Source organism: Panthera pardus, unplaced genomic scaffold (assembly GCF_024362965.1).
Source record: "Panthera pardus isolate Hobbes unplaced genomic scaffold, ASM2436296v1 HiC_scaffold_1, whole genome shotgun sequence".
Taxonomy (NCBI): Eukaryota; Metazoa; Chordata; class Mammalia; order Carnivora; family Felidae; genus Panthera; species Panthera pardus.
The window spans coordinates 79960560-79974836 of record NW_026526654.1 but is presented as its reverse complement, the minus strand read 5'-3'; the positions used below and the strand labels follow the sequence as shown (position 1 = coordinate 79974836).

At 41.8% G+C, this 14277-nt stretch overlaps 1 protein-coding gene and 1 long non-coding RNA gene across 8 annotated transcripts in view; one reads left to right on the top strand and one right to left on the bottom strand.

Annotated features, from left to right (window-relative positions):
* FRY (FRY microtubule binding protein) overlaps positions 1–14277 on the top strand; it is a 441494-nt gene that overhangs the window by 170613 nt on the left and 256604 nt on the right. The window contains exon 1 of one of the 7 annotated variants that reach the window (XM_053900507.1): positions 12294–13053. The exons of 5 other annotated variants lie outside the window; for them this stretch is intronic. In XM_053900507.1, coding sequence (XP_053756482.1) covers positions 12984–13053 — 70 coding nt within the window. In that variant the 5' untranslated portion in view covers positions 12294–12983. Of the gene's footprint in view, positions 1–12293; positions 13054–14277 lie in introns of those variants that run through there. One more of the 7 variants, XM_019447832.2, reaches the window with a different exon arrangement.
* Positions 5722–13004, bottom strand: LOC109266071 (uncharacterized). Its single transcript, XR_002079519.2, has 2 exons — positions 12898–13004; positions 5722–5970 (listed from the first exon to the last, which is right to left on the bottom strand). It is a non-coding gene; the product is annotated as an uncharacterized LOC109266071 (long non-coding RNA).

Sequence of the window (14277 nt, the reverse complement as noted above, 5' to 3'; positions counted from 1 at the left end):
TCAGAAACAAGGAAGGAAGAAGAAGGAAACTAGCATTGGGTGTATACCTCGCGCTATCTGACATGAACCCTCATCCCGCTGTAGGGCATGCTGGTCCTGGGTTAAAGACAGATAAATGAATCCCAGAGAGACTTCTTGAGAAATATTTCAGGACCAGGACTGAAACCATCCTCATTCCTTGCCCGAAGTTCAAAGTGCTTGGAGGTTATCGCTGTGCATCATTTGGACACTCGTGAAGTAGACGCCCCAGTTGAAGGTGCTGGCCTTGACTTGCTTCAGATGTTGAACTACCTCTGACGTGAGGTGGCTCTTGTGGCAATCAGGCGTTTTTTTTGTCTTGGAGCCCAGACAGAAGGCACCTTGGCCACTAGGTGGAGATGTAGCAGCACCACAAGTAGTCACCATGCAAATGGCAAGCAGACCTAATGACAAGCCTTCTAGAGCTAGGGCACTCGGACTTTCTCTTTTTCTTTCAATAATTTCTTGAAGTGACATCCACATAACAAAATCAACCATGGTAAAGTGACATACAGGGGCATTTAATACATTCACAGTGTTGGACAACCACCTCTATCTACTTCTAAGACATTCTCTGACTCCACAGTAAAATCCCGAACCATTAAGCAGATTCTCCCCATTTCCTTCTTTCTGTACCCCCTGGCAGTAGTCAATCTGCATTCTGTTGCTAGAGATTTTCCTATTTTGGATAATTTTTATAAATCCAATCCTACAATATGCAACCTTCTATGTCAGGCTCCTTTCACTTAGCATGATGTTTTCAATGTGTGTCCGTGTAGCATGGATCAGTAAGTATTTCATTCCTTCTTATGGCTGAATATTCCATTGTGTGGCCCTACCACAATTTGTATATTTATTCCTTCACCCATTGGTGGACTTTTTGGGCTGTCCCCACCTTTTGGTCATAGTGAATAGTGCCTCTATGAACACGGATGTGCGTATATCTGTAACCCAAGAGTGGAATTACGGGCTGATGTGGTAATCTGTGTTTAATTTTTTGAGAAACTGTCCGACTTTTCCGTAGCAACTAAACTGTTTTACATTCCCATCAGCAGCATATAAATAAGATTTTCAAGCTTTTCTGACCGTGACTTACAATAAAATAGATATTTTGTATCACAACCCAGCATTCACATATGTGTACATTTTCATTCATATGATGCATATGTCTTCATATACATGTATATGTATATTTATTCATATACATGTATATATGTATTCAATATATATATATACACACACACACACACACACATATATATATATATATATATCACAAGTTTTATGAAACTGTGCTCACCCCATATGATGCACACTGATGTGTTCCTTCTGGTTCTATTAGAAAAATATGCTGGTTTGATCCACCAAATGAGTTCCATGCCTCAAAGCAAAGTGAAATCTTAAAGATTAAATTAGCTGTTAATATCAGAATACTATTGGGGCACCTGGGTGGCCCAGTCAGTTGAGTGTCCAACTCTTTTTTTTTTTTAACTTTTTTTTTAATGTTTATTTATTTATTTTTGAGAGAGAGAGAGACAGAGAGCAGGGGAGGGGCAGAGAGAGAGGGAGACAGAATCCCAGGCAGGCTCCATGCTGTCAGCACAGAGCCCGACGTGGGGCTCGAACCCATGAACCATGAGATCATGACCTGAGCTGAAACCAAGAGTTGGACGCTTAACCAACTGAGCCACCCAGGCACCCCGAGTGTCCAACTCTTGGTTTTGGCTCAGGGCGTGATCCCAGGGTTGTGGGACGAGCCTCCATTGGGCTCTGCACTGAGCATGGAGCCTGCTTGGGGTTCTCTCTCTGTCTCTCTGTCTCTCTCTCTCTCGCCGTCTGGCCCTCTCTCCCACTCATGCACTCTCTCTCTTTATCTCTCTCTCTAAAAAGAAAATCAGAGTACTTTTTTAAGTGTATGTAATAACATAACTTACCTCCTTTCCATTTGGATAGTAAAAGAATTTAGGATATCATTGATCAACTTATCAATACATATAAGCTTTGGAGAGGAGACATTATTGAACCTGTGAGGATGACATTTTCCATATTCTCAAGCATGCAATTTAGATCATACACAAATGTGAGTTATATTGCAGGTACTTGTCAGAGTGTAAGGATTGTAATTAGCTAGTATTCTTTTTTTTAAAAAAATATTGTTTTAAGTTGATTTCTTTATTTTGAGAGAGAGAGCACAAGAAAGCAAGGGGCAGAGAGAGAGAGAGAGAGAGAGAGAGAGAGAAAAGGAGAGAGAGAATTTCAAGCAGGCTCCATGCTCAATGCAGAGCCCGGTGCGATCTCACGACCATGAGATCATGAACTGAGCGGATATTAAGAGTCAGACACTTAACTGACTAAGCCAGCCAGCTGCCCCATGTAATTAGCTGGTGTTCTAGAGCCCAGCAACAAATTATTTGGTGAGTATTGCACCTGTAGCTTCTGGGAAATTCGTTGTGATCTATGTGACCATTTATTGAATGCCCAATCGAGTAAGATAAGAGACTGAAGAGCATGGTGGGGACGGCAGAAAGAGTAAGAGAAAGGAAAGAAGTAGAATCAAGAAAATGGGGAGAAAAAGCATGAGAAGCTTCTCAAATTTGCAGCAATTATTTATGACCGTCTTCAAGAATCACCTGAAACTGAGCTCTCCTGGAAGGAGTGGTGCATGGGAAGAATAGAGATGAGTGGTTAGAGGGCATGCTTTCGAGCAGATCCACAGGTAGGATTGTGGGGATCCCAGGGCTAAGAGGGCAAAAAAGTACATTTTGCTTCTCATTAACCTTGACCTGAAACTTACTATCTTCTTCAAGTACAAATATAGGCCACAAAAATAGTATTAGTGGTACCTTTGACTTCACTACCAATTGAACTCACAGATTTGTTCTGTTACGCTACAGTTGCTTTAGTCAGATTTCAATATTGGTTATGTTTTTATTTTATTTAAAGATTATTATAATTATTAGGCTTATCTCTAGGTTATGTTAGGTGTTATTAAAGAAATGCATTATCTTTTTTTTGCTTTTTGTAATTTTTTATTTTTTTATTTTTTTATTTCTTCTTGTTTTATTTTTTATTTTTTTAAATATGAAATTTATCGTCAAATTGGTTTCCATACAACACCCAGTGCTCATCCCGAAAGGTGCCCTCCTCAATACCCATCACCCACCCTCCCCTCCCTCCCACCCCCCATCAACCCTCAGTTTGTTCTCAGTTTTTTAAGAGTCTCTTATGCTTTGGCTCTCTCCCTCTCTAACCTTTTTTTTTTTTTTTTTTTCCTTTTCTTCCCCTCCCCCATGGACTTCTGTTAAGTTTCTCAGGATCCACATAAGAGTGAAAACATATGGTATCTGTCTATGAAATGCATTATCTACAATACCACAGTTTTGTGGTTTTTAAGGTAATTTGGTAACTGTATTTCAAAATAACTGGTTTCCATTGTAATCTCATGGATTTTCTCTCATTTACATTCTGAGAAGGAACCCATTGGCTCTGCTGGATGACCAAAAGGGCCCAAAAATAGTTGAGAACCCCCTAGAGTGGCACTGTCTGCTAAAGGACCCACTAGCCATGAGTAGCTATTGAGCCCATGGAATGTGGTTGTCCAAATTGAAATATGCTGTAAAATATACACCAGATTTCAAATATTTAATGAAAAAAAAATTAAGTGTCCCACTAATAATTATATATACACACATACATATATTACATATTAAAATGATCATATTTGGGGTATATTAGGCTAAATAGAATATATTAAATTTAATCTCATCTGTTTTGTTATTGCAAATGTACATACTAGAAAATTTTAAATTGCATATGTGGCTTGTGTTATACTTCTGTTGGACATGACTAGCATCAGATCTGAGTTCCAATCTTGGCTCTATCACATAACCAGCAATTATCTTCATTATTGTTGTCATCACTCTGCCGTGTCCTAGCTATTGGATCCCCATAAATTTCAGTGTCCTCATCTGTATGTGTAGGTATAAAGCCAAAGGAGAGAGTATTACTATGTTCATTCCAGATTTAGCCTTCTTGCTAATCCGTTTCTTACTATCAGAAATAGCCCGAAATCGTATCCAAAAGTCTAAAAGAAGGCCCATGTCCACGTCTTCTTCCCTTACTCTTCTGCTGCGCATTGCTGTAATGAACACAAAATTTAAATTATATACATGAAAGTGATATATAAAGATGAGGGTATAACAATTTATAGACCAAGTGAATTTAAAAAAAAGTTATAAAGGATATAAGAAAAAGTTCTTTTGAAGAGCAAAGAAGCTGGAAAATAAAATTTGAGGTAGGGTGGAGTAGTAGGCAGACTACCGTTGCCACCCATCCTGTATTTATCCAGAAGGACCTAAGTGGCATTTGGATAAGGCACAAGAAAACCACCGGCACATTCCTGGAGTTTGCAAATGGCCACTTAAAGAGCAGGACAACGCTGGTATGTCCTTAACCCAAAGCTAAAGTCTAGCCTGCTTCCACAGTAGCTAGAAGGTGGCTTGTGTGTTTCTTTAAGAGGGAAGAGCTGAGAGGAGACCTCCTGCCCCTTTGTGTGATCCTTATACTTCCGGAACCCTGAGCATCATAAAATGGGCACCCTGGGAATAAAGAACCCTTTCATCTACAGAATCTCCTTTGAGGTCATGAAACAACCTTCCTTCTGTAGATAGCAGATCATACAGTGTCACCTGTACCCTTGTAAATGAGAAGGGAATCGCTCAGACACCAGAGCGGATCGCTGTGGCCAGTACTGGGTGGAGCGAGGGCTGACAGGAGCTTGGGTTTCTCTGTAACTAACACTGTGAGGATCAGAATCCTGACCCTCCACCCCTATTTCCCTGGGCTTCTCAGAGTGACCTCACCCACCATGACCATCTGCAAAGATCATTATTCTTTCTCTGGCTTCTTAGCTGAGCCTTGCATTTGGAACTGCTCTCACCACCAGCTTGTTAAACTGTCCCCTCCCATCATTCAGACAGTTTCTCGTAGCCCCACCCTCCCACACAAAGCTCTGCCTGTCTGGTCAAAATAGGGTGGTGATTTCCCCACCCTTTCTGAAAACATGCCTTGCAAGACTTTCGCTATCCTTCAAAATTTACTTGTGCCGTCAGTTACATTTTCTACCACGTTCGAACTGTGCTTATGGGTGGAGAAGGTAACGTATGTGTTTCTCCACTTCAGCGTTGCTGGGCTCAGACCACACTCCTCGAAATGCCGGATCAGGGGGTCTGAACCACGTGGCACCAGGAACAGATGGTCATTTTGAGGGTTTAATCAGCGATGCTCCATGAGGTAGATCCTTCTTTTTAAAGCTTTTGTTTCAGAGGAAGGGCTGTTCTACGTATCTTTAATTCCTTAGCTGAACACTTCATCTCCGTGACAGTGACCTGGTTTTCAGCTACGGATTATCCCTGGTTTCCAGGACTTGGACAGTTGTAGAGCGTGCATCCGTTTTCCTCTAAGCGGAACAAAGTACTCTGATACTGCCTTATTAACTTCACAGGACCCCTCGATCATTTTCACACCGGTTTATCTCTTTCTGATTGCCAATTTTTTGTTTGTTTGTTTTGGTTCTCAGTCAGCTTCTCCTCCTAGTCAGCCAGGATGTGCTCTGTATGGGATACTTTTGGTACTAGCTTTATCAAAACAGAATTGATAAGGTGAATCTGTTGCCCAAAAGTTCAAATAACGTATGCCAAAGGCTGACATCCCATAATTTATTATGCAGTGTTCTTTCTCTGAGCCAGGGTCTCTCCCAATAATATGGAAAATCAAAGGCTGGCCTGCCCTGGGAGATGAGACAGTCTGGTGACAAGAAGCAGCTTTCCTCATGTAGTAGAAAGTAACTTGTCCAAGGTCATGGTAGCAGGGTCCAAACAAGGAGGAAAATAGTTTCCTGACTCTCATTCCATCAAAGTTTGTCAGTAGGTAACTGCAAACACGTGATCATACCTAAAGGAAAGAAAAAAAATGTTCAGTATGTGTAAAGTTCAAGTAGCAAGTGTATAAAAAACTAATCAAAATTTCCAATTTTTCCCGATTCCCTTGACTTTAAAATTCTAGATTTCAATAACTATATATTAAATGGTACCTCTGAGGGAAAGTTGATCTGCCCCTTAGGACTTAAAATCTAGTGTTTATTTTTATGTATGAAATTGGGAACATTAGTGGGAATATTAGTTCTTACCCTAAAAAGTACTTCATTTTTAATCACTTAATAAATGAAAATGGCTTACCATAGGCAAAATGTTTACATGCAGCCATAAGAATGCACCTCTTTTGTTTGTTAATTTGTCATTTTTATAGAGAAAAAAACTATTTTCTTCGTCCTTTAAGTGGTAACCAGTGTTTGGGAAGTGTGGTGATTGTTTTTTATTCTAAGTATTTTTTTTTTAATGTTTATTTTTGAGAGAGAGAGAGAGACAGACAGACACAGTGTGAGAAGGGGAGGGGCAGAGAGAGAGGGAAACATAGAATCCAAAGCAGGCTCCAGGCTCTGAGCTGCCAGCCCAGAGCCCAACGCGGGGCTCGAACACACAAGCTGCGAGATCATGACCTGAGCCGAAGTTGGACGCTTAACCGACTGAGCCACCCAGGCGCCCCTGTTTTTTATTCTGAGCATTATAAATCCGTGCATTTTTGGTAAATAATGATATGCAAAGCAAATGCCATGTATTTGCTTCTTCAGAAAGGACATAATTTAAAATCGTATATTGTTGGCTCCTGTTGTAGCTGGTGATATTGCATCTGTTTGTATCTCTGTATAAAAAAGTTCTCTGGTTGCTGGTGGTATTCAAAAATAGGGTAGGAAGGTTATCGGTACTGTTGGGTGCTTTGACGATAAAAGCAGTAGAAATAACCCATATTTTCTCTTGCCGTAAAATATTATCTGTAAATACAGTATTAAATACTACTTGTGCCTTGCAGAAATTGAGGTCAAATCTTGATATGTACAAAATACGTATGAACCACATCTCCTGGTTTGGCTCTAGGTTAAAACTATCCAAATAGGCCCTACCTTGAGAGGTTAACCAGAAGAGTAAATTAGGTAATTTTTGAGCCTCTACTAAGGTAACCAGAACCCCTACCCAGCTTTACCCTGGCCACCGAAAGTTAGAAGCACTAAAATATTAAATAAAGCTTTTTCTGTATGTGTTCAAGTTTAGGCTTCCTTCACTTCGGCAGAACTTCGGCCTTACCCTGGTAGGCAGCAGGGGTGCTGGAGACGGGAGCCCTCCGCCACGAACAGGGTCTCTCTCTCTCCCCCTTTCCCTAACCTGACTGTGGAGCTAGAGGGACATCTTGTGCTGGATATTCTGGGTTCATTGCTGGCTATAGACCTGCTATTTACCAGTTGTCCTCTGGCTCTGTGCTCATTTAATTCTCACAACAGACCCATGAGATAAAACCCTATTTTGGAGACGAAGAAACTGAGACTGGGAGATGTTCAGCAGCTTTGCAAGCAACTCTACCTGCACGGGAGAGTAGGGCCTTGGCTCTGGCATACTATGCTGTGTATTAATATCTAATTAATATCCTTGGGATATTTGCTCTTGAAGTCACCATTCACTTGTCTGCAGCAGTGTTGAGAGAGAGGACTGAGCTTTATCTCGCCAGTTACGAAGATGCTGGGGGGTAGAGACCTGAGTTAACTGACACCCTAGTCCCAAGTCATTCTAATGATGTCTCAGCACCACTTTTAGAGTAGTAACTTGCAGGTGCTTAGCAGCTGTGGCCCTTGGCTTGGGTTTGTCCATACAGGTCCTTTGACATACAGCCTAGCGGTGTCTCAACGTCAAGTTGAGCTCAATTAATGTGAATCCCCCTACCCTATTCTAGACTTGTTACACACCCTGGGTGACAACGGGCTTATGGAGAGGGACTTCCCTGCACAGAGCAGCAAGGGAATGGACTTCAGGCTTGACCCTGCTCTCTGCTGCCATTTCTCCATGCCACCTGATGCCTTTTACTGCTTCAGTCCTTCAAGGGCTTCCCATTAGCTAGACTGACTTTCAGTTCCTTCGTCATGGCCCACAGTTCCTTATAAGACTCCTTTGCAGAGGAGGTAAGTAGGGAAGAAAAATGGGTTCTGCTGCTAATTCTTAGTGGAGACAATTTTAGGAGATACGATTTTCCTTGTTTACGTGTGTACAACAAGAAGCTGTGCTCTAATGAAGTTCTGGTACATTCAGAACATTTAAATGTATTTCAATTCATTTGGAAAAAATTATTTGTACTGACTAGTAATGGAGTAAGCATCTTCAAAATCTGCAGAATCTATTTTTGTGAAGACTTGTGTATGCGGGTTGGATTTTTTAAGGGAATGCTTCTTGAGTTTTCTGTTTACAGAATGAACATTGTGTGGCATCGCTTCATGGTTTTTTTCTCTGCTATGTTTTAGCACGAGCTAGATGGGCACAAATTATGCATGTAAAATATATCGAAAAAGTTTCTGATTTCCCTTGGTGCTTTCTTCGCCTCTAAAAGGCCTCATCCTGCTTAAAGAGAAACAAAAGGCCTTTCTCCATAATTGTCACCATTGATCTCAAGTGATGCTTAATTTGATTTGGAACCGTTCTTATTAAGAAACAATACTTAATAGTAGGAATATAATATTCTTAATGCTTCTTTGGAATTTTCAACTAAGCAAAAATTGATAAAGCAATTTTCCTTACATCCAGTGATTTTTTCCTTTGTTTCCTCAGGATGTGAGGAAAACATTTCTCTTCTGCCTAATACATTCCATGCATGAATGTACCTGTCACTCTGACAATAATTACACATGTGTGCCCACGTGCAGCCAGCCACAGGGAAAGGGGGCGGATCCCAGCCCTCACCCAATCAACTCAGTCAGACTTTTTAAGACCATTCCGAGATGGCTCTTGATGTTGGCAAGCATCCAGATTGTTTGCCTAGCTCTGTTGTCACATTTTTTTGAACACCACACATTTTCATCTCAAAAAAAAAAAAATTGTCGAAAATGCCAGGAAAGAGAAAATTAAATACGAATCAAAACACAAACCGATTGCACTTTGTTGCACATTTTTTCCCCACAGTCAACAGCTAGCACTAGGCATGCATGTCACGTCTGTTCATTCAGTGACTCACTCTATGTGTTCTTTGCATGAGAGCTTAGCGTGTGCTGGGCTGTGACAGATACACAAATGAGAGACACATGGCTCTTCTGGAGGGAGGGAAGAGAGAGTAGGGAATGCCACAGACTGTACTTTGCAATCCACACACCCTTTACCGCCTGCCTTTGTCCCCACCCTGCCGCTCAGCAACCTAGGACACAGGTGACCAACTGGCCTCTGCCTTCTTGAAATGCTCTGTTTTCTTAGTCCCTACAGCGCCACCCCAGGCCACCACGAGTCCGTTAGTTTATACTGATCACGATTAAGCCCCCCTTCCTGTGCATGGAGTATTGGGCAGATGTGTGGCACACATCAGGGGGGACACAGCCCATTTCTACCTCTTTACAGCTTGGAGAGTGGATTTCAGACTAGATTGCCACCCTCAGTGGCCCCAGCCACACCCCAGGTCAGGCATCCTGATACAGACCAGGAGTCAAATTAATGCGAAAGATAATAGCATTCTTCTCTAGGTTTCTTTGGGAAGGGGCAAAGCCCCAGGGAATAATTCGTTCCCCAGGCTAGAGCCTGACAGCTAGGCAGTAAGCAGTCTTGGAGAGCCAATGGGGCCTGGACCTAAAGCATTCCTATTATGTGGTGTTAACGAAGGTCTTAGCATATCTTCCTGAAGTTTGGAAAAGGAGTAGGTAACCATGATTCTTGGCTTGCTTATGATAAAATAAATTAAAAAAAAAAAAAAGTTACTCTGGTTCTAAAATTTGTTAGACCTAAATTTTGCCAGCTTTATGACCTTGACCTTATTCTCTATCTCTTTTTGCCTCCATTTTTCTCATCTATGAAATGGGGCTATTAATAGTTCTTCATAGGTTGAGGGTGACGATTAGATATGATAAAGTATGTATTTTGAAACACAATAGTAATGCTGAATAAATGTAGATGGTGTTATGATCATGTCTCCGGTCACTTTCTGACTCTTTTTCCCCCGCTCTTGGACCTACTTCATGAGGCCTTTCAGCTTTCCTGTATTACTGTTACTTTTCTCTGAGCCTCCAACACCTGTGCCTAATTCCTTGCTTTAAGATTCATTACATGTTCTCCTAATGTTATTAAGGAAAGATCCCTTGTTCCTCTTAAATGACGTCTGAAATCTCATAACAAGCCAGGGACAAATTCAGATTTTATTTTGTATTTTAGGTCCCTCTGTCCAGGTGCCTGTTCTGACTACATTTTTTTTTATAAGCATCCCCACCCCCGCCAGAGAGGAGACAAAAGGATAAATGTTTTATCCCAGCTTGCAGCAGGTGTCATTCTATTTGATTTGTAGGCCTTTCAACAACACAAAAGGCCTTTTCTGTTCTTTTACAATATATGCTCTCTTTAAAGGTACTCAAATGAGGAAAAACACGCATGAGCAAGATTTCAGGTTCTAACGGACAGAAAGTGAGCTCTTAGTTACTGGTTCGCTCTTCACAGGGAAAACGAGATGCCATTAAAAACATTCTTTTCTTAATACCACCTAGAAATGTAGGATAGTTTCCTCTCAAAATATATATGAGTGGCATTCTCAGCAAATTAGTGTGTTTAGAGTAGGACTGAAATCTTTGAAAAGCCAGGTAAGGTCTATTTGATAAAGTCAACCAAGAGAATCTGTGTAGGCTTGAGTAACAATATTTAATAGCCTGCTTACTTCAGCTATTTGAAGTGTCTCCAACTTGCTAGCCCCAAATTGTTACCATTGGTGTTCAAAAGCAATATACCTTCTAAGTCCCAGCAGTGGTACAAACATGTGCTTAACTTAAAAAAGTTCTATGCTGGCGTCCCTAAGTGTCCCTAATAAATCTCAGTATAGCTAGAGCTTAATTGTTTACTATATGCTAGATGTTATGATGAGCACTTTATTCATAATGTCATTTAATCTTTCCAACAATTGGATGAGGTAGGTACCACTATTATTCCCATTTTCCAGGTGAGGAAACTAAGTCTTAGTGAGGTTAATAACTTGCCTTAGGTCTCATAGCTAGTACAGTCTGGGGCCAGGTGGGAATCTGGGGCCTGTCTTGAGAGACTTTGTGTTCATGAACTCCAAGGCACCATGCAGTCTCCCTGTTCATTCGTTGCCATGGGGAGGCCTCAGAAAAGTGGGTATGGATATTAATTTTTGTTTTTGAATATGAGAGCTGTTTTGAGGTAAAAATCTTTAGGTCCTGTTTCACTTGGAATCCATACAAAGTACAGGTGATAAAATTAGCTTATCAACTCTAGTATGCTTCTAAATGAAAAATAAGTCCATCTGATAAGAAATTTCACAAGAATAAAACACTGATTGGAGCTGGAGATCTTGGTGGCTGAGGGCTAGCCTTTTGTGTAAGTGTAAGGAGTTTGAAAAGCTTATATTGATGGTGTCTTGGGGCATTTCAGGACATAGTAATTCTTAGTCTTAAAAGTATTTTGTGCTCTTTCCTTTCCATTTCTCAAAAGAACTGTTAGTCTAAAAAGTCCTATTTGTGTGTTGACTTGAGGGGAGTTGCCCAACATTTTTATGTTCAATGATTATTAATATGGCCTATTAATTCCTTTGGAAAATATTAATATGAAATGTACCGGAAAAAAGAAGTAGTCCATGGTTTGTGAGACTGTTGGCCAAATCCCACCTACCGAAATGCAGCCTGTCAAAATTATAATACTCTTACTTAATCCCCTAGTCAAGCCAAATGGTAACATGAAATAAAGCTAACCGAAATCAGGACACCTGATATCAAGACTTCATGAACTAAAAAGCCATTGTACAGCAAGGAATCTTAATGCTTTTGCTTCTTATCCTTTTAATACAAATAAATAAGCTTTATTGGGCTTGGTGATTCTTAGAAATGATAGGTTTGAGAAACGGATCCGTGCTGGAGCCTGACGTTCCGTAAACAAGCCCACTAAGCATCCCCTTCAGATGCACACGTTAGGGGTGGAGTGCCTCTCGAAGGGACAAGCTTTTCTGGGAGGGGGAAACGCAAAGTGCAGCTTCCACTGTGCCCACGAAAGAAGGGGAAGAGAAAGCCCAGGCAAATGTCCTGTTGTTACCCAGCTTTCCTACTGCAACGAGGCTGACAGATGGGGCTTTTAAAAAAAACGTCACTGCAACCAGATCCAGGGGTGCAGCTCTTCTTGCTGCAGCGCGATGCAGTTGTGTATATTTCAGGGACAGACACAAGGGGAAGTAGCAGCCAGTGCTCATGCGGGCTGCTCCCTGGAAGCATTTCTGAAGAGAGAGGAGCCACAGAAGCTGGGAAATTCCTCCTCCCACTGAGTCCGGGGCTGAGTGGTGGCTCAGGTTGAGACCGTGGGCAGGGGCAGGGGGCGGCGCTCCCAGCCCATCCCTCAGCCCTGCCGAGAGCTGTGTGGGCCGTGGCTGCCTGCACAGTGTCAGGGAGGCCAGCCAAGAAACCCTCCCTCCCAGGGGAAAACGGATCGCAGTTCAGGTGGGGACTTCCTCGGTAGCGTACCTGGCTGGAGCAGAGCATGTGGGCGGCCGACGGCAGGCGGCTCTGGTTATGGCAGCCCCGAAATGAAAGCAGCGGCCGCCGCCACCTCTGAGAGCTGCAGACAGATCAGCACCCAGCAAATAAGAAGCAAGTCCTAGACCCCGAAGAGGAGGAGGAGGAGGAGGAGGAGGAGCGGCCGCCGAGCATCTCTCTCCCGCTCCTCGGTGTCCTTTAAATGAGGACTCCCTGCCAGTGCCGGAGGTAGATCTGCAGAGGCTTCCTCTCGGCCGCTGACCCCCGCTTACATCACTAACCTGTGACAGGCACATCTCCACGCCTGGTACCTGCTCCTCCAGCGGCTCCCAGTCCAGTCCCAGGAGCCTCTTTGTATACCGCCGACATGGCCAGCCAGCAGGATTCCGGCTTCTTTGAGATCAGTATCAAATATTTACTGAAATCCTGGAGTAATAGTGAGTAATTAGAAAATAACCTTTGTTTGTTTGTTTGTTTGCTGGATGTTGCGTAAGGTTCGAGAAATAAAATCTCAACCGGAGGCATATGCTTGGGTGCCAAGGAAGTTTTTTTGGTTCCATCTGCTATGAAAATCAAAATGTCAGAGACTGAACTAGCTTTCCTTAAGTGCAAAGGCTGCAGTGGAATCACAGTAGATTTTGTTTGATTAAATTTTCAAGTGAGATGGCCCTTCAGACTGTCAGAGCACAGGATGCATTTTCTGCCTTCATGTTTATTTGATCAGGCTTTATCTAAGTATTTTGTGAAGTGTGGTTTAATCAAAGGGGTGTGGCAGGGTTTCAGAGTACTTCATAATTGTTTTATTAGGGTATTGTCTAAAGAAAAAAAGTATTTAACAGCCTAAAACCTAAGTCTCATCTCTTTTGCACTAGAGGCATTTGCAGGTTTATGTATCTCTCCCTTGTCTGTGTGGATGATGTTCAGAATGCTATCTAATGTTTGGATTTATAAAATCCTGTTGTGTTACAGTCCAAACTCATAACATGCTTTCCTGAAATATAAACAAGTGAGGTTCTGACCCTGATCATTTATTAGGATATCAGAATGTTATGGCTTCTGAAGTTCCATTACTGACCTACTTAATAATTTTAGCAATAACACATTTCAAAAAGACAATCTCTAAGGCATCATGGGTCTGAAATCAGAATTAAAATGAGGCCTTCAGGTGATCAGTGATGCCTTGTGTTTTTTGAATAGTTGAAAAACAAAGTCTTCTCTATTTCACCAACAGCCTTTGTGCTTGCTTTGGATAAAAGGCCGGCAGGTATTACAGATCCTTAATTGTTTGAAATTTTAAAAAAATGTTCCAGGAAAAATTTTGATGCTGTATTACGTGCATACTAATTAGCCTACCTGTGCTCAAAGAGCTGGTGATTAATTATCTCCTACACAGACGACCTGTGGCCAAGATTGTTCTTATGTAAACAAAACCTGGGCAGAGGAACCTCTGCCATAATTGCTCTAAGGAAAGAGCCAAAGTACCTTCAGCCTTAAGGTATTCAGGCATATGCATCTCTCAATGATCTCCATAGAAACCATTTTTTCCCCAGGTCATTTTGCACCACTGTATACACTATGGGGCTCGTCTAAAGCTGTTTTTCTACAAGTGGGAAGCCATTTGGGAGCCTTGCTGTCACCCAAATAGCATTCCTTTATTTGTT